The sequence below is a fragment of the Fundulus heteroclitus genome, chromosome 13 (genome assembly GCF_011125445.2).
Source record: "Fundulus heteroclitus isolate FHET01 chromosome 13, MU-UCD_Fhet_4.1, whole genome shotgun sequence".
NCBI lineage: Eukaryota > Metazoa > Chordata > Actinopteri > Cyprinodontiformes > Fundulidae > Fundulus > Fundulus heteroclitus.
In genome coordinates, this window is record NC_046373.1 from 4,647,207 (window position 1) to 4,667,557 (window position 20,351).

Below are 20,351 nucleotides of genomic sequence, written 5' to 3' on the forward strand. Positions count from 1 at the left end.
TAAGCTTTGCAGCCCAGGACCTTTCAGTGTGAATAAAAACACTCCCAGCAGCCTCAGCCAGCATCTCCTGAGAGTCTTTAGCTTTCGTTGTGAGCTGGAATCACACATTGGGCACAGACACATGTTCACCTGTCACACAGAACCCGTGGCTTGCTTAGAATTGAACAGAAAATGTTGCACCTCCAGACATCTGGATATTACACCAGAGAAAGCAGTGCGATTCAGGTGTTGCCTAAATAAATTTACAGGTGTGCCCTTCTACTAACTCAGATGTTGTCAATTAATCCCATCAGGCCTTTGCAAATCCATGATGACATAATCAAGGCTTTCGCAAATCGTTAAGAGGCATTGTGATCTTACTGTATGCAAACTTCTGACCCTAAAGGAATAAATAAAAAGAAAATCTCTCCTCATCGGGATGTTTAGGAAACAATAATCATTTTGGTAATCATAACTGACCTCAAACATGAAAATATTCAACTCTGACCTGATAATAATAATAATAAAAAAAGTTCTGTCATTTTATCCAGCGTATGCAAATACCTGGTTTCAGCTACACGTAGGTAAGAGTACGTGCAGCCTGAGCCAGGCTGTGGTTTCCCTGCACGGGGCCTCATGCACGGGACGGCCCCGCAACATTTACATTTACAGCCTCGGCCCGGCTGGACGGGTGTGGAAACAGGGGAGCGGTGAAAGTAGTTAATGCGTATGAAAACGCACAGGTGAGACCTGCGCCCTGACGCCCTGACTTCTCAGAAAATACTGAAGAAGCCTGCATGCGTGAGGGGAATGTTTTAGGATTTGTGAAGAGTTCAAGCCTCCATGCAGGCATAGAATGAGAGAGAGAGATCCACTAAGTCACTGATTAGCCTCGTAACCGTGGAGGCTGCCCTACATCTCCACTTCTATGAATTTGCGTAAAGTTCAAGGGAGTCTAGCGTCTGTTAACGGTGCGGAGAGACGCAGCAGAGCCTGGCGGTGCCAAGCCGAACTCAGTGAGGGCCTTCCTATAAGAGCACGGCGAGTGTGAGGAGGACCGCGTGAGACTTTCCTCTCCGTTCAACTTAAACAATCACTTCCATCGTTTGGTCTCTAGTACGAACAGGTGAAAAAATGTGAAAGACAGGGGGGGAAAAAAAAGCCTGACCAGTTTCATCTGGCAGCAGGAGTAGCGAACCTGCTGCAGGCTGACCTTTGCTTCCATTCGGTACAGTAAGCTCCCAGTAAGCTCGACCCAGTTTGGAGAGAGAGAGAGAGAGAGAGAGAGAGAGAGAGAGAGAGAGAGAGAGCGTATGTGGGACACACTTCCACCTATTATACAGCTGGAAATATTTTTAGTCATGCAGATGAGGTCAAACCACAGGAGCATGTGAACCAAAGTGGAAAAAAAGCCCCCATCAAAAACAGCAAGTGTTGTAATACAATAAGAGATGACTGTTAGCAGGGAACAAATGATGGGTGGGGGGGCAGATGGAAAGGGAGCGCCAAAAATGCCACCAGATATTGTGTCAGCGCTTCACCGACAGGCAGACACACCTTGTTGAGGAAGGGCTTTATCACGCTGCTGGATAAACAGTCAGCCCTGCACAAAAACAGCCTCCGCTGCCAGCCTGGAGCCAGCCAGTCGATCAAACACAGAAGAAGAAGAAGAAGAAAGAGGTCCTCCAGGACGATACGGCCAGCTGGCAGGAGGCGAACTAAGAACAGAGGTTCTAACGACAGAAAGGTGACACTGTTGCCAGCGGCGGGCGGGGGAACTAGGAAGTCCACAGAGCCTCCACAAAGTATTCAGACCCCTCAGACCTTTTCAGATTAGTCCTTTTGCTACAACCTCAGGCTTCTCTTGATCGTTCGCGACAGAACGACACGACTGAGAGCAGAGCTGGGAGGAAGAAGTTTTTACGTAAATTATGTGGAGGAAGACGATGTCCACGAACATATTTCACGGTAGTCATGGTGATGTTTGCAGACATGATGTGCAGGTTTAGTTTTCTGTCCCACACGCAGGTCAAAAAGTTCCACTTTGGTTCCATCTAAGAAGAGAACTTTGTGAGCTACGTGGCTCGTGGTTTTCCCCAACTATGGCCTTTCTTCTTCCCTCTCCCTGACTAAAGTCGAGCTATGTGGCGTGAACAACCGTTATGCTTTATTTGTCGTCGACAAGATTCTCCCACCTGAGCTGTGGGTGGCTGCAGCTCCTCCAGAGTTACCAAGGACCTCTTGGTAGCTTCTGTTTACGGATGAGGTGAAGACATTTATTGTACAGGATTTTATTTAGTAGTTTTAAATGGGTCTCAATAATCTGGGGAGGCACTGCATAGTGAATTTTGTGTTCTTAATCGATAGAAATGCAACAAAAAAAAAAAAAACACCCATGAGCTGAGGAGCTTCTAATTTACCGTTTTACTGATGTCAAGTCAACATCTAAAAGGCAACCCTTTGGGAAACAGATTGTAGCAACGGGGAAATAAATAACAATGTCAGCACTTCACAGAAGGCGTTTTCTGCAAAAACATGGAACTGAGCAGTTCTTAAAAAACGCAAGTTAAAAAAAAAAAAGGCACAAATGTGTCAGATTTAGTTTTGCAACCAAACTGACAAGATCTTTTTATCGTCCATTAATAAAGGTCATTTGTAGAGTTTTTGAACAACAGAAACATGGGAGTGGAAGCCCTAATTAACACAGCCGTAGCTCGGACAGCCGTCAAGGCGTTCCCGGTGCTTCTGTGTGTTCTGTCCCCGTTTCTGTGGAAGAACCCTGAGAGGTTTCTGTGCAGTCCGGGCCAGCAGCAGCAGCAGCAGCAGCAGCAGCAGCAGCTCCGCCGTCCGTCGTGGCGGGGCCCTCTGCAGAGATGGCGGGTGCAGCAGCAGCAGCGGCGCTCTGAGGCGGGTCGCATCCTGGATCCGACTTCCTCCTCTTCCTCACGTGATAGTGATGCTTTTTGGATTTCAGGTGAGCTACAGGTACAAAAAGAAAGGCACAGAAACAGTCATGGGTATAAATGGAAATGATAGAAGTTTGTTATCGTTTTTCTTAAACCTTTAAAGGTTTTAAGCTGTTGCTGCCTGTTAAAATGCAGCATCCTTTGTAGTTATCGGCATCCCCTGTAAAGAAGGGTAAAAAAAAAAAATGGACCTTTAATTGAGTTGGTATTTTGGGACGTGTATACTTTGGGGGAAAAAAAACATTTAAAACTTAAGATTGTATTAATCTTAAGTTTTAAATGTTTTTTTTAATCCAAAATCACTGTTGCTCCAGACACAGGCATCGGTGACAATCCCATTCAAATAAATGGAACTGCAGGATTGTCATTTACATTTCTAAGTTGATCATCTCTTTCGTTGTGTGGAAACAACGAGCTTATTTTGGATGTCAACAAAACGGAGCAAGCCTTCAAGAGGTGACAGAGTCGACCACATTTCTTAGGGAGGGAGAGCTCCTTCAGCAGCTGCATCGAGATGCTGCTGACGTTCTCCACATGGCAGCTGTGGAGAGGGCCAGAGCCAGTGACTTAGGCTACGTTCACACTGCAGGCCTTAACGCTCAATTCCGATTGTTTTGTGAAATCTGATTTTTTTGCGTGGTCGTTCACATTTCCAAATATATGCGACTTGTTTGTGATCTCCTGTGTGAACTGAATGCGTTCAACCTAAGTGTCCCGCATGCACACTCGAGGACGCGATGACGTCACACGTAGCAAAGCGTCCTCAGTGTTTGCGGAATTAAACATGGATTATAATGCTGCCGCGCATTTTGCCGTCTTTAATTTATTTTCTAACCGGAGCTTTCCCTCCATTGACTGCTCTTCTCATTGTAGTCCGCTATGGGTGTCGTTTTTCTTCCCGCTTCTGCATAGCAGGAAGCAGAATAGTGACGTTTATCGAGTATCGGTGACGTACAGGTCGGATAAATGTGACCCGGCCGTACAGACACAGGTCGCATTTGAAAAGATCAGATACGTATCGGATTCAGGACCACATATCCAAGCGGCCTGGGTCGCATTTGAAAAAGATCAGATCTGTGTTGTTCAGACTGTCATAAAAAGATCAGATCCAGGACGCATATGGGCAAAAAAAATCGGAATGCGGTACCGCGCACGTGACGTCACCGTCTCAAGAGCAACGCCCCTTTTGCCGCTTAGGTAGGGCATACAGGAGAGAACGCATACAGGAGAGAACGCACGGATAACAGATAAGACCGACTTTACAGCCGTTAAACTTTCCCAAGACGATGTCCCAGGCACACGGATTACTGGTCGCACTGTCGAAGAACACACCAACCTTCAGCTCAAACGATGGCTTGAGTGTCGAGGGCTTAAAAAGACCGGAAAACTGGCCGAGTTGATCGAACGGTAAGCTTTGTTTTTTTTTTTCCTGCGCGGCGATCATGGCAGCGTCGGCCGTTTTTTTTGTTGTTGTTTGCAATCACCGTCCAGGAATGGGTATATGTTTAATGTTTGTCTCATTTGAAATGTTTTTGAGTAAGCCTGGTAGCAGGCTATCATGTTAGCGCCTGCTACCATGATAGCCTATATGCTGTCATGGTAGCAGGCGCTACTTTATTAACATGTCGGCCACCAAAATACTCTTACCTTGACTTGATGTCGCTGGAATTGGGTCAGGATGTTCTTCGGTTGGGCCCTTTCCTCCGACAAAATGCTTGCTACATATGTACTTGAATTTGGTAACTTTTTCCGGCTTGAACTGTTGTGTAGGCCGACCGCCCCGGTGTTCCAAGCGTACACGTTTCTCCTTGGCAGTCTTGAAGAAAACATCCTTCATATGCGGCCGATCAGCGTAACTCGAGTCGCTGTTGCACGTTCCATAGCAACAATGTTTAAAAACCATGGTCTTAGATTTGGAAAAAGCAGTCGTTTACCGAGTAAAACCAAGGGTAAAGCACGTCTCTTTTACAGCAAAACAGCGGCGGGTTTCCGGAGTTTGCCCCACTGCGTACCACGTGATGTGACGTCATCGTGACGTTGTGTTTCTAAAAATAGCTCGCGCGCGGTACCGCATTGGGTCACTTTAGGCTGCAGTGTGAACGTAGCCTTAGAGAAGCTCAGCGAGCCGATAAAGAAGGACGCCTCTGGAACCCCCGAAGATGATTGCACAAAAAAGATTCTTCATAAAATGAAGAACATTACGGACAACCATGGGCATCCTCTTCATAAGCCTGTCATGCAACAACAGACTCTTCAGTCAGAGGCTTCTCCAGAGCCGCTGTGATGCAGACCGCTACAGGAGATCCTTCCTGCACACGGACGCCACCATCTGCTACAACTCTTTGAAGTAACCATCCATAATATGAGCTACAACAACATCTAATGTCCCTCTGGGAATAACAAAGTACATTTGAATAGAACAAAGTGCTGTCCTGTTGGCTTAAGGGCGATATTATGAAGTACTGACAGCAGTGGAGCCAACAGCCGTGGTACTGATGATTAAAAACCAAACAGCTAACCTTAAAGGGGCGTTTTTTTCCCCCACTGAAGAAAGAAAATCTAAAACCTAAAGTTTATGGCTGGATTTCTCTAAATCTGTTGTGGGAATGCGCTACAGCGACGACGTGTGAATGCTTTTCACACGTGGTCACCAGGGGGTGCCAGCAGTGAGGGCGCCGTTTTAACAGATGGAAGAACCTAACGCACAAGCCTGAACTTCCTGAAGGTGTCAGCCTGAACTTCCAGGCTGACACCCGTCTGCGTCACACGCGTGTCTGGTTAGATAAATAACTGTAGCCAACGATGAGAGGGAAAACCTGCCCTAACAGTCTCACCTGCCCACTCCAGGTCTCCGATGATGATCTTGTCACACAGGTCGCAGGTGTGGTGGCTGCGCTTGTTTCTCTGGCCCTGCACTCTGATGGGCGCCGTAGCTGGTTCCTCGCCCTGACACCAGGACGAGAGCAAATGGGAATTATACTGACCCACTTCCAGACGGGACAGAACGAGCATTAATGACCGATGAATGGTGGTGGATTAAAGAGCCTTAGAAAGCAATATGTAACATTAACAAAGACTAGGCAATAGAGGACATCAGGGTATATCAAGGTTTTTAAGAAGCTTCATTCATAAAGCAGGAAAAAAACTCTTTCTGGATGTTTTGTCTGCGCACAGTAAACTGGGACAACAAATAGGCAAATTATCAACGAGTCGTATCACAACAGAGAGAGAGCAAGCTGATTTAAGCCTGTTGTTTCTGCAAACTCTCATGTATCTACAAGGTTTTGTAGCCATATAGTAGAGAAAGACTCATAAAGTTTCAGAAAGACATGAGAGAGCCTGGGCACGCTGTTCAAACATCATCGCGGCTTTCTGAGAGCCAGCTGAGCCCCGCATCAGAGCCGATTTTGTCTGTCCACGCCGACAAAATATTGGATCGCATCCTGAAAATCCACTACAGTGAGTTTTTATACGTAAAGAGCTTTTAGTTTAGAAAACGCATTTTTCGTTTGCTCTCATATATGCTTTTGACATTACAAAATAAGGACGGATTTTTTTTTTTACGTGATTTAACAGAAAATGTAAAGCTTCCAATTACACTTGTTGTGATCAAAGACATTAGCTGCGTGATTTGACACATTTTTAGGTGAATGAAAGAGTTTCTTGGACTATCGGCAAATTAAAAATGGAGAAGATGATTTCCAGTAGGAAAAAATGAAGACATATTTCATCCCCACTTAGTTTCTGTCCTAGGGAATGGTGTCCAACTCTTATGAAAGTTTATTCCACATTAGTGGCGTAGGTGGCCTTGATTTTATTTTGCTCTGCACTATAATAATCAGAATCCCCCTAAAATTGTCTTTTCGTAAACAGATGCTACAGGCTTGATTCTTCATTTATGAACATAATGTATCTGTAATTCCATATAAAAGGATTATGTGGGCTAAGGTTATCTATAAAAACAAATAATTTCCCACCAGAATTGGCTGGATAATAAAATGTGTCATCGTTTCACACATTTTAACAAACTTTTCTTCATTTTGTGTGTTAGACCAATTAGAAACCCTGGCATCTTTTGCTTCAATGAACTCAAGTTGTCCATTTAATTTCTTTTCATTTGTACTTCTTTTTTTTTTTTTTGTACTCCTGTGTTCTTGTCAAGGCTGCTGTGTTGTTCTTAATAAACTTTGAAAAGAAAAAAAACGATGCCCTATAGCCATTTTTTTAAATGTGACTGCTGTATATTACATAACACTCTCTGGGTATCTGTAAGATTAACCTCGGCTGTTTTTATATACCAGCGTCTCGCTTCACTTTGGTTTAATTTTATTTATTTTGTTCGTTGCTGTGTGGAGAAAAAAAAAATCTCTTTGTTGAGGCATAAAAAGTAATTCAGTTTCTGAAGTTGAAGCTAAAACGTTCTTGAAAACAGTGGAGCTCATTAAAGAGCAATTCCTTTGCTTTTAAGTTACAAATAAATTCAACATATATAAAAAAAAAAAAAAAGCTTTGCTGTTTGGCTTCATCTAAAAATCTGATTTGGACCTTTGAACGTGAAGTTTGATGATCCCTGCTTTAAAATAACAACGTTAACCATCTAAGCTGGTAGGGAGGATGGAGGGGAAGGCAGAATGAGGAAAAAATATACACCCCCAACAAAAAACACGACAGGGAAAATGTAGCAAAACGGTGTTAAACAATGGAATTAAAGTGGAAAAAAGAAAGGAGGAGCAAAGTAAGCAATAAGGGGCCAAACAATGAGGGAGAGGAAAGCTGTCGGGCTGAATCCCCCCGGCAGCTGGCGGACCACTCAGGCCCTAACCTTGCTGAGGCTGTCCAGGATCTGCAGTGCAGGCTTCAGCACCGTGTCCTCCCACCTCGACACGTCTGTCACATCCAGGCCGTACACAGCGGGGACGCTGTCTCCTGGTCCTACACACACACACACACACACACACACACACAAAAGGAGGAACTTTATAACGTAAACTTGTACGAGCCCGATCTTTAAATCTGGTTATTTCTCGTACGCTCATGGAAGAAAACCCCAGAGTTGATCCGCCTCGTCTCGTTAATGACAAGTCTGCATTTTCAGGCTCTCAGTGGACAGCGAGCGCACTAATTGATCTCACGCTAGGCGTCGTGAAATAAATGCAATAAATTCAAGCTAATAGAGGATTTCAGAATCCCCGTCTGTGACCTGCTCCATCCGATTCTGAGCAGATCAAACAGGCTGCGGCTGGTTTCACCGGACCGGTACCGACTGGAAAGAAGACGGGCAGGGGAAGTGACGCGCCGGAGCCGCACCCCGGAGCTTCGTCAACCTGCTGACTCACAGCGGCTCGATAATGTCTTTCTCCCCTTCCTCCCCTCCATCCGTCCCCCCCTCCTCCTCCTCCTCCTCATCATGCGCAGCATCCCTTTCCATCGCCATCAGTCTCGTTTCGGCTTTCAGTCACTCCCTCGCTCTCGGACTGTTCCTGCCCCCGTGTTTTCATTTTGCAGCAGTCAGCAGTGTCTGGGCCAGGTTTTAGCTTTAAACTGCAGCCCCTGCTCCACCTCTATTACTGTCTGAGTGTCTGAGTGACCGCCTAAAGCGGCCCTGCCCTCCGCTGACGGAGGACAGGCTGATGCAACGACAGCAGGGATTGATCTTATGCGACTGAGCCTCAAACGGCCCCCTGACTCGCTTTAGGTATTGGGATGAAACCCTTAGAGCCATTGTTAGACCTTTCCCCGGTGAAGTGGGACCTCAGACTGTCCAGGAGCTCCGTGATGCCCTGGTCAGGATCTGTGAGGAGAGACCTCAGGAGATCTTCCATCGTCTCAAAATGAGCTTGCCTCCACCTGGTCAGGCTTGCATTCAGGCACAGAGAGGCCCTCCTAAATACTGAGTGTCATTTAGAGTTGCTGCAAAGACCCGTCAGCAAACTGGACCAGCCTGCTGCCTCAGTTTTTCAGCCTCGCCTTCTCTGTGACTTCGCATTGAGCCCCTCTGTACGGCTATCAATTTAACGTTCATCGGACGACGCGCCGTCTTCCTGTTCCCAACACATTACACATTCCACCTTCTCAATGTATGTGAGAAAATGTGTTGCAGGTTCTCGGCTTCATGAAACGAAGACAATAGAGCGTTATTCCTACTTATGCATCAGTGCATGAAAATCCAGTCCATCGCAGCGTACGCCGTTAGCTGACGTGTCTGGGGACCCAAAAATGGAGGGAGGTTTTAGTTTGGATGCAGTTAAGCAACCCGGATGGCAAAATAAACAATCAGCAGATCCATCAAGACAATTTCAGCTGATTTCAATCTCTGGCTTTAAGTAGCTGCCAAAAGTTGAGAACCAGCAGGAGTTGAGGAACTCAGTTCGGTGCATTATTGTTAGAAACGCATATTTATTAACATCAGTAGGACATCCAGCTCAGTAGTAGCTGTGTTGTAGTAGTGCTGACTGTTTATCAAAAGCCCTAGAAGAAGTGTTTTTTTATATATATATATATAATTATCTGAAAAGCATCAGGAAAGTCTAATTTTGACCTTTTTTTCTTAAAATTTGGAGACTTTCTGGCACCAAAACATAATGAAAAACACTGTTCAGGCTAGATATTAGAGAAGAATACCACCATATTCTGCAATTTAAAAGTACAATACGTTCTTCAACTCCTGCTGGTTCTTAAAGTTTGATTTTATTTTCATTATCACCCTTCAGTAATGTCTAAAGATCAATGCTAGACTTGTATTGTAGAGAAATTAGATTCAATAAAGATGATTTTTATTCATTTTAAATCATGCTTATTTAGTCTGTACCTAGCTTTCAGCTCACGATGAACAACAAGTCTTCTTGTCAACTATTCTCCAGCAACTTGCACACGTTTTGTCCAACTAAAGGAAAGGAGCAGGTTACGTGTGGGTTTGTAAATCGGCTGAATAATAAAAAGACTCAAACAGCTCAAATCAGCTTACCGATTAGAGCGCTGATGCTAATTCACCCCCTTTAAACCCGTGTGTTGCTGTCTGGAGGCTGTTTTTTTTTTTTTTTTTTTTTTGGATCTGAGCAACAAACAACAAGCCTTTATTGAATTACTTTTAAAGTTTATCAAAAAGAGAAATGAAAAAAAAAAGGATTTTATTGAGCTTTTAACACTAAGTAGTGCACGATGTTAAATGGAAGGAGATTAATGGTTTTCAGAAAATAGTTTTACAAAAGAAAGAAAAAAAAATTCTGTGCTTTTTTTTTTGGACACGCCCAAACAGAATCTAATGTAACCAGCCGCCTTGAGTTAGTCTAGTAATTAATATGTAGAATTTAACTGTGTGGGATTTAGATATCTGGCTGTTCTGTGAAGACCTGAGAGGTTAGTTACAGAACGTTAGTGAACAAAGAGCGCCACTAAGACCAAGGACCTCAGCCAGGTCAGTGAAGAGGTTTCATAGCAAGGTTAGGCTATATGGATTAGAGACTGAGACTGGGAGGGAGGTTCACCCTCCAACAACCTGGGGCATACAGTCAGAATACAGAAAGGTTTCTAACAAAAGCACATTCCTGCGTTAGAACGGCCCAGTCAAAGTCCAGATTTCACTCCAACCAAGAATCTGGGGCAATCCGTGAAGATGAACGTCGACAGACACTCTCCATCCAACCTGACTGGGCTGGAGCCAATTCACAAAGAAGACCAGACAAACATGTCAGCCTGTAGATCCGAAGCTGACAGACGCTGAACCGACCTGGGGCTGCTGAAAACAGATGCCGATTCTCGTGTGAAACACTTGCCTCCATGCATCATTTCCTTCCCCTTTAGAAACGCGTGGCACTTTGAGACGATCCATCACTTAAAGCCCCGATAAAACACAACGCAGCGTGCGATTGTAACGCGACACCACCGCGTCTGTCACGGTATTAATCATCACAGCGAGCAATTAAGAAAGGCTGGTTGCCATAGAGACCTGATAAAATTGATGCCTAATTTCTTTGATATGTTTCCCCCCCCCCGCCTTTCAGCTATGAGACACATCCACGCTGACCCCTTACGTGGCTGAAGTGTTTCGTGTTTAGTCAGATTGGCCTTAAGTGTGTGTGTGTGTGTGTGTGTGTGTGTGTGGGGGGGGGGGGGGGGTGTATTGTCCCAAAGCTGCGTGTCTTTGGAGGACAGATCTTCTGACGTGGCGCAGAACAGAGGGGCGTATTTATTTGTCTTCCGACTTCAGATGTGATCAACCCCTCTGCAGAGCGGCCAGCCCCACCTTTAAGCAGATTCTCATGCAAATGAATCCCATTAACCTTTAAAGTACTGTTTGCCAACTCAATTATGCCCTAATCCCTTTCACACACACTGAAGAGTGAAGTGGAGGCCGGCAGACGGCATCCTGACTGATGTTTCCAGCTCCAGTGGGAACCGTCTGGGCCTCCATTATTACAGGGGAACACAGGGTGCCAAACGATGACGGATCATCTGCACAGAGAGACTACGCAGAACCGGACCCCACACGACCACAGGCTCGCATCCAAGCGCCGTGTTAAGGCACAAGCCGCCTCTTTGCGTACCGCGGGGTCCGACAAGCGGTCGACTCGACTGCTCCAACGCGCCGTGTGGCTTTTCCTTTTCGAGTCGGGGCCAGCTGTGAGCGTTCAAGTCGGCGACAAAGTGTCCAAACGCAGAATAATCAGATTCTAGATGGCGACATGGCGCCCTGCGCCTGCCTCGTTTAGCTTCACAGCGTGAGCTTCCCTGTGTTTACTTCCCGCTCAGCATTTACTCCTCACTCCCTGGCCTCTGTTTGGCTCTGCTGATTCTGTATTAAACTGCAGTCAGGGTTGATGTGACCCGCGCTGGCTGCTGCTCACCGTGTTTCAGTTTATGAGAGAGTCGCAGTCGAAAAAGGCTGGCATGAGATTCTCCTTCTCTGAACCGAAAAAAACCCGGGTGCCAGGGGATTTTCATGGAGGTTTCAACAAAACAGAACAGAAAAAGGACCTTTATGTACAACGCAATGGCACCAACTACTCCATCTAATGAAATACCAGAACATGAATATAGACGACGTGAAACACTGATTAATACAGCTGTAACAGCACTCCAGCAGTTGCCTCCCAAATGTAGAATGTCATTGAAGTGATTTTATTAAAAACAATAATAAAAAAATGATCCAGGCTACAGCACATCCTGCACAAGGAGGTGAAGTCAATGCTTTAAAGGAGGGGTTTTCATAGGAGATGTATCCGAGCGTACTAATGGAAAGTTGAGTGGAAGGACGAGCGGGAAACGCTGCACAGACGCCTCGGCAGTGTCACAGGCTGACGGCCTCCAGCCCATTTTACACTGAGGTCCAAATTCAGTGTTAAGCGCATACAGCATGCTGTATGTGGACAGACGTTTCAGCAGCCAGGACGCTCTGCACAATCCGTATATATTTAAATTATGTAGTTACAACTATGATTGACCAGATTCTGATGCACAGATGTCAGCTAAATAAATAAATAAATATAATCCACACCTGCTAAATGTACCTATGGTTGAAGAACTCATGGAACAGAATATTTGACCATTTCCTCACACAGAATGACAACTATGTCAAGAAGATATTAGCTTGTTAATTAGTTCGACTCTCTAGGCTGCTTGTAGCTTCTCAGCTGTAGTTTTAAATCAGTCGCCTTAATAAAACTGATGGCAGGGGCTATTTTAGTCTGAACCGTTTCTGGGTCAATTCACCTCTCTGCCAATTCATCCCTCCATTTGCACTCACGCGTTGGCATTTTGCTCCATTCCTACTTCCATTCGGTACAAATAAACGGAAGCATTTGGGGAATCTCAGATTATATTTATTTAATGTAATCTCTTACTGTGTAGAAATTGTCCATGAGCCCATCTCCACTTGTTTTGGTGCTGATCCACGCTCAGAGCCGATTTGCTAGAGTATAACAGCCACGTATCATTACATTAAACCGAGTAAAATATAAAGTATTACTTCAAACTGCTCGCTTTCAGAGCATGTGCAAAATTGCTTTTGGCTAGTCACGTCTGGGAGGAAAAAAACCTCCAAACAACTAAAACTAAAATTCTCTCGGGTGACTCCGCTGCTAATGCCACACAGGCGTCTAGTGAATGTTAGAGCGCATTTTAAGATTCCTGTCCTGACAACGGCTTATATTGCTCTTCTTTGGGCACCGACCAGAAAGACACTTATCTTTTAAAACCTGCCTTTGCTTTAATGTTGACCGAGAAGCACTTTGTGATCTTTGCATCTTAAAAAAGGTGCTATGTAACGTTTTACTTCTAAGTTGGCGATAATGCCGGTAACCACGGCTCTTTTGCCGTCATCTCATTAAAAAAGGACTTTAAAGCACAGGGATGACACGACGGAAGGTGTAAAAGTGGAACTTTGTGAAGTACTGGCCCGTGCCGGGAGGTGCAGCGGCAGCAGGGCGACGGTCAAACACCAGCGTCACCTGACTAATAAATATAATAAATAGTCCACGTTAAGCAGCCGACATCCTGCTCCCACCGGCTGCAGCCATTCCTCTACTTTGTTCCTTTATCTCTCTGAACACCACCGCTCATCCCGTAATTGCCTCTGACATTTAGCAGCCTCCCGCCGGGCGGCGTGAAGTGACGGTAAATAAAGGGGAGACGCTGTGCGGTGGGCTCGCCAGATGCTGGGTGGAAGCCCCTCTGCCTCTTGTCCCGTTTTGGATCTGGTGAAATTCTAAACTTTTAATCCCCTCTGTGTTGAAAGAGGGCTGATAAGACGCGCCGAGGGGGACAAAAGAACAAATGTATGACTTCGGGGGACATTCAACTTCGTCTAAGCCCGGCTGCAAAGCCCGTTTTTAACCTAAAATCTAATTAGCTAATCCTCCAGGGTTGGAGTACCCTGACTGTAAACAGATCCAGGGCGTTCACACAACACGGGGGAACCTGGAGCCCGCGCTCGACGCAAAGGTTCCCTTTCAAGCTCCCGGCGGAGATCCATTTGCCGAAGGAGGAGGATGACCTGTCGCTGAGCAGCTGCCTGCCAGCGTCAGGGTGAGCGCATTGTGCGGTGAAACAGGAGTCCACCTGTTGCAGCAGGCGGGCCGGGAGTCACCTGCAGCGCCGCTCTCATGTTTGCCGAGCGAGGATAAGCAAAGTGAGTGCTGTAAAAGCTCGGCCCCTGGACCAGCTGGGACTCGCTGGCTGTCGCTGCGACTGGAACTCTGCCCGGGTTCCCCCAACGGCCTCCGTCCTCTTTCACTTCCTCTTCCACCTTTCGGCCTCTCGGCTCCCGCTGTAGCCGCCGTTCTTAACCGACAGCAGACTTTTTCAAATCGAAACGTCTTTATAAATCCCCCCCCCCCCGAAGCATCTTTTGATTTGTACTTTACTTTTAAACGCAGGAAAAACATTTAGCTACTAACTAGAAACTAGCTAGTTTCCCCGGAGTGTACATGTGGCTGAACGCAGAGTCCCGTGTCTTCCCTGAGCCACTCTTCAAAACGGGAAAGACAAAAGAACATGGCGTTTAAGCGAAGCGGCTGTACATTCACTGCAGAAATTAAAGTAAGAATAAGTCACATTTTCTTGAAAGTAGTGTATATGTCCTTGATTTGAGCACGTAAATAAGAGGATTTGCCAATGGAATGAGATTTTTTGCACTTTAAATAAGATGATGGAGATGAGTTATTCCTATTTTGAGGGCAGAATACCTAATTATCTTATTTTAGTGGTCAAAAAAAGCATTCCATTGGCAGATCATCTTATTTACCTTCTCAAATCAAGGACAAATACACTAATTTTTAATTAGTTTTTGACTTATTTTTAGTTCCGTTTTTGCAGTGTTGATCATCAAAGAAAGGCAGGGGAAGCTTATTTGTGTCATTACCACACAAATAAAGTCAATGTGCTCCACAGAGATGAAGGGAAGAAATGCCAGACAAACAGCAAAAACAGAGCATGACAAAAATGATAAAAAGCTCATTTAAAGCAAATAAAAAGGCGAGACATGGGAGGAATTAACCGATAAAGCCATGGTTATGGTAAAGCCGCAGTAAACGCCGACGTTCAGTCCCGATTTACACGTAGGCGACGCGCAGCTGGACATCTCAGCTGTTGGTTGGAGATCTGAGGAGCCGAGAAACTACAGTACCTGCCTCTGTTGGTGCCTTGCCCAAGGAATGCTGACCTGATCTTCCTATAGTGCCTCATAGACCAACAACACCATTTTATATTATAGACATTTACAAACAGGGGCCCAGTTCAGTCGTTTTGATGGAGTCTATTTTCCAGTTTTTGGTCAGGGGTCTGACAGCTGTAATAAAATCAATCAGTCGTAGGTCATCGAAAAAGCAGAGACCAGTAAAGACACCACAACGATAAAGTAGCCTTCAGAAAATGAAGGCATGCACCGGTACTTTTGTGCCTGATTGGACAAGAAACACTTTGTTCTATCAATTTGAAAGATGGCTGTTAACATTCAGGCCTGACTCCATGATGACACCAAGGTGGTGTGTTTTTTTTTTTTTTGAACGCTCTGCGGTCTTTAGTCTCATTGAGTCTTGTTGAATACTGATTTCTGGCCTCGGGGTTTTGGGACCAAAAGCAACGACTCCTGTCTACGGCGACTCTGGAGGAGCAGCAGACATCCGCAGCTCATGTGGGAGAACCTGATGCTGCAGATCAACCTGAAGACGGCCGCCCCATGGTGGCGGCGGCATCATGCTAACCCTAACCTTAACCTAGGCAGGTGTTAGGTGGTACACAGGCAGGTGAACGCAGAATCTTCTGGGCGCCAGCTCTGTCAGTGCTTCAGTGAAGCTTGTTGAACCATAACTCAGGCTACATCCGGAAACTCTCCGCTTCCTTTCACTCAAAAAGTCATTTTGCAACAAATGATGTTGCCTCCTCTGATTTATGTGCTTCTGAAAGCCAGTTTGAGTGCTTATCTGGAAGTGAACTAAGGACCTTTCAGTCGCATATCCCCCACTACTGAGGACTTATAGTTCCACATAGTTCAGCCCGCCAGCAGCTCCTGGAAAGTTAGATTCTAGACTCCTTTCCAAGGCTTCAGGTCTGCCCTGAAAGCACAAACAGAAACACGCCCATGGCAGCGTTTCCCAATACCCCCCCCCCCCCCCCCCCCCCCACACACACACACACTCTTCCCTCCCCCCCGGTGCTCTAATCTCCCCTCCTGAGCGCCGTTCACCCGAGAGCCGCCTTGCGAAAACAATTCCCGGCTGGGCTTTATCTTTCACGTACGCGACGGCTTGGCGCGCGCTGGAAGACAGAGGTGTGAACTCGCCCAGCACCTGTTCTGCCGGCTGAGTCAGGTTACCGTCGCTCTCCGACTGCGGAGCTGTGGCTTCTCGCTCTCTGCCCCCCTCCAACCACTAATTCACTTACTCTTTTAAATAAAAGATACAGATACTGCTGTTACTTAACACTCATGAGGCATCTGTCAAGCCACACCTGTTTAATGTGTTTACAGGTAGGCATGTGTGTGTGTGTGTGTGTGTGTGTGTGTGTGTGTGTGTGTGTGTGTGTGTGTACACATTTACTTCAAATGCACCCTCTGAGGACGCCGGTGTTCCGGCACTTAATAAAATTAATAGAACCTCATATTACCATTTGCATTAAGAGTAATTAAATCCTTTAATTAAACAGCCCCCTCTGAAACACACACACACACACACACACACACACACACACACACACACACAGAGCGGTGCAGTATGTTTACAGTCAGCCTACACATGCACTTAAAGCTAAGTCGTGTTAAGCTCGATTTCATTTGCGCTGGCTGACCTGCTGTTTAAATCCCCACAGTAACCAAAGGTGAGAAGCCGCCCAACACCTGCTTGCCGCCTTTAAAGAAAATAATAAACAAATTGATAAAAATACTCAGCTTTAGACACTATTCGAACTTTCTTTGTCAAAACTTTCTATGTTTCCAGTTTTAGCGTTCCTTTTTAGTTCAAGTTAAAGGTAACCATATAAGGAGTTAAGCTTTAAATATGGCAACTGGAAAAAATTATGGATGGATGGATGGATGGATGCAATTTTTAAACAGGGCATAAAGTTTAGAAATTCAAATATTTCTTTTCTATCCTCTGTTCTCTGCCACTTACGCAGAGTGAAGAAATATTTGAATCTAACAGCATCCTTTTGCAGACAGCGAGTAATTCCTGAATTAACGCCGTCACTGGTGGAAAAAGATGCTCAGAAAGTTATCTTTAAAAAAAAAAAAAAAAAAACACACAGCAAAGAACATTGTCCTCCTCCAAAGGCCCGACGGTGGCTTAAGTACCCGGGAGAGCGCACTCGCATCATTTTAACACGAACCAATAGCCTCTTTAGCTAACTGCTGCAAGAACAATCCTCCAGTTACTTCTGACAGCAAACCGTAACGCTACACGGCCAATACTAGATATTCATCTGATATTAGAAAACAGCAGCCAGTTATGGACCCAGACATCTCCTAAAATCCAAACAAAACAGGAATTTCTAGCAAATCTCTTCCCCTTTCCTGCGAGCCCTGCTAATGACCTGCTGCATGTCAGGATGATTTGGTGGAGGCGGTAAATCTAGTTTGAAATGAAAAAAAAAGGAAAAAAAAGAAGAAGACAAAAACATCACGTTACTAGAAAGTAGATTTATTGCTCCAGCTTGACAGGAAAAGGTGACGAGAATGTTAAAGACATAAAACACACAGAGCTGGGAGCTCCCCCACGACACGGCGCTGCCTAAATGATTTCCCAACATGAACAAATCCAGCCTTAGAGGAACCGAGCAGGGCCGATTCCTCCTTATCCTTCCGCGTCAACGCCATTCCCTCAGAAGCGAGGCGCAGAACGCTCTGAAAGCAAACGCCTGGGCGGAGCCTCAGACGACTCCAGACGGATTAAATTGCTGGAAAACAGCAGTGACACGGCTAGGCACGCAGACATGTGAGGCCATATGGTGCGTGCGGCGCAAGGCGGTCAGAAAGAGGGGGTATTGAGCTTCAGGGCTGCGGCCTTTAAGCCACTTGGGGCTAACAGGATTAGGAGGCGGGGTTACTAAAGGGCATGCTGCTGCTGCTGCTGCAGGTGGGACACAGCCGCCTCCTGGAGCTGTGAAAGCTCATTCAGAGGTGAAACGGCCCGCGACCGGGGTGAGAACGCGGCCAGCCTTTACGTGGACATGCGTCCTTCCTGCTGCGACGGCTAACCCTGGCCTCCGCCCAAACGCCGCCGCTCACTTCCAAAGCGCTGGGAGCCCCCCGATGACGCTGGCCATGCAGCAAAGTTCACAAAGACAGCAAATCACGGGAGGGAGAAGAATCGAAGGAGGAAACTAAACATGCTTTTGACGAGGAGAAAAGCATATATCTTAAAACAGTATTTTTTTTTTACACATGAAAATCAACTTTTATTTAGCTCCAATTATCTTCCTATCAACGCTGAGGAAGCCCACAGCATGATGCTTCCACCAACGTGTCCAGACGTGGCGGCAGGGGAGGGATGACTGTGGCAGGATGATTGTGGGCCACATGGTTCAAACTTAAGCTATGCTCACACTGCAGGCCTTAATGCTAAATTCAGATTTTTTGTTAAAAGCTGATTTTTTTTTTTTTTTGCGTGGGCGTTCACATTTCCAAATATATGCGACTTGTATGTGATTACCTGTGTGAACTGAATGCGTTCAACCGAAGTGTCCTGCATGCGCTGTCGAGGACGTGATGACGTCACACGTAGCAAGCCTGCTCAGTGTTTGGGAAGTAAACATGGATTATAATGCTGGCGTGCATTTTGCGATCTTTAATTTATTTTCTAACCGGAGCTTTCTCTCCATTGACTGCTCTCCTCATTGTAGTCCGCTATGGGTGTCGTCTTTCTTCCCGCTTCTGCATAGCAGGAAGCAGAATAGTGACGTTTGTCGAGTATCGGTGACGTACAGGTCGGATAAATGCGACCTGGCTGTACAGACACAGGTCGCATTAAAAAGATCAGATACGTATCGGATTCAGGACCACATATCCAAGCGACCTGGGTCGCATTTAAAAAGATCAGATCTGTATTGTTCAGACTGTCATAAAAAGATCAGATCCAGGTCGCATATGGACAAAAATAAATAAATAAATAAAATATCGGAATTAGGTCACTTCAGGCTGCAGTGTGAATGTAGCCTCTGTCTCATCTGACCAGAGCACCTTCGTCCCCACCTTTGTCACCCCCCCACCCCCATCCCCACCACCACCACCACATCAAAGCTTTCTTCTTGCTGCTTCTTGCATAGAAGCCATAGAGGGTTGGCTTTCTTCCAGTAAAATGCGCTGAAGTTTGTGGCTCTGATGTGATTTTTTTTTTTTTTTTTTGAAAAAGTTCAAATTGCAGGAATACTTTCACAAGCTTCGTTATATGAAAAGAGCGCCAACATACATTTTTACAGGCTGGAAGGAAACACTGTCTCTCAGAGACTCCTTTGGCATCTAACAAGGTGCCTGAAACTCAGTCTGTTCAATGGAGAGTCCTCATTAGGAGTCTGGGATCTTGAGAAAAACACACACCCACCCACCCTTGTTTAAAATACTCAATGAGGACTTTGCCTGGACTTCCGTTCATTTTCAGCCCTTTCTCTGCTCTGACCCTGACCTTAATCTAACAGACACCTCAGTCCTAAACCTCACCCTAAACCCAGGAAAATATTAGGACCTCTTTCCAGTCCTCACTTTACATCACAGTCCTCACTTTACTGGTAAAATGAGCAAACGATGTTCTCGCTCAGCTGCAAGTAGAAGAAAACACACACACACACACAAACACACAAACACACACCGTATGAGCTGGCAGAGGGTTACTCACGTTTAAGGAAGCGGTTACGGACCCATTTATTCTGTTTGCGGGCGTAGCGCTTCGTGGCGACTTTCAAAGCTTCTATGCCTGAAAAGAGTTCAGAGGGGGAAAGGATGAGGCAGAAACGGGAGACGGCAACACCCCCCCTCCGACTGGCTACTCAACGAGGGAGAAAAAACACCCGAGCAGGCGCTTCTCTGACCTTTGACCCGTAGTTTGTCTTTCTCCTGCTGGCCGCTGCTCTCCGGCGCTGTCAGGTAGTCGTGGAACTCCTTAAAACCGATCGACTGGAAAATCCCCTGCTGGTAGTCTTGACTGTGGGAAGCAGAGGAAACGCGACCCGTCAGAGCGTGAACGCTGCTCCTCTGGCGTGACGTTTGCCGACAACCCAGCGGTGGTTCCCTTCACCATTTTCCTCCCCTCCATCACCCCCCGCGTGCCCCACGGGCAAAAACGCACGAACGTGTCAGACAGAGTGACTGACACGCAGAGGGAAAAAAAACATCGCAACCATACCCGCCATCAACGCCTACAGGTGGTAAAACTCAGCAGGCTGAGGAGAGCGACCCGGGTCTGGGGGCAGAACCCTGACGGTCAG

The 20,351-nt window shown here is 46.0% G+C and overlaps 1 protein-coding gene across 5 annotated transcripts in view; it reads right to left on the reverse strand.

The window, feature by feature from the left end:
• Positions 1 to 2,254: 2,254 nt before the first annotated feature.
• trit1 (tRNA isopentenyltransferase 1) overlaps positions 2,255 to 20,351 on the reverse strand; it is a 59,025-nt gene continuing 40,928 nt past the window's right edge. For all 5 annotated transcript variants that reach the window (XM_036144930.1, XM_036144931.1, XM_036144929.1 and 2 more), the window contains exons 7-11: positions 19,956 to 20,068; positions 19,763 to 19,840; positions 7,768 to 7,877; positions 5,780 to 5,891; positions 2,255 to 2,958 (exon numbers count right to left, since the gene is read on the reverse strand). In XM_036144930.1, coding sequence (XP_036000823.1) covers positions 2,705 to 2,958; positions 5,780 to 5,891; positions 7,768 to 7,877; positions 19,763 to 19,840; positions 19,956 to 20,068 — 667 coding nt within the window. In that variant the 3' untranslated portion in view covers positions 2,255 to 2,704. The remainder of the gene's footprint in view (positions 2,959 to 5,779; positions 5,892 to 7,767; positions 7,878 to 19,762; positions 19,841 to 19,955; positions 20,069 to 20,351) is intronic.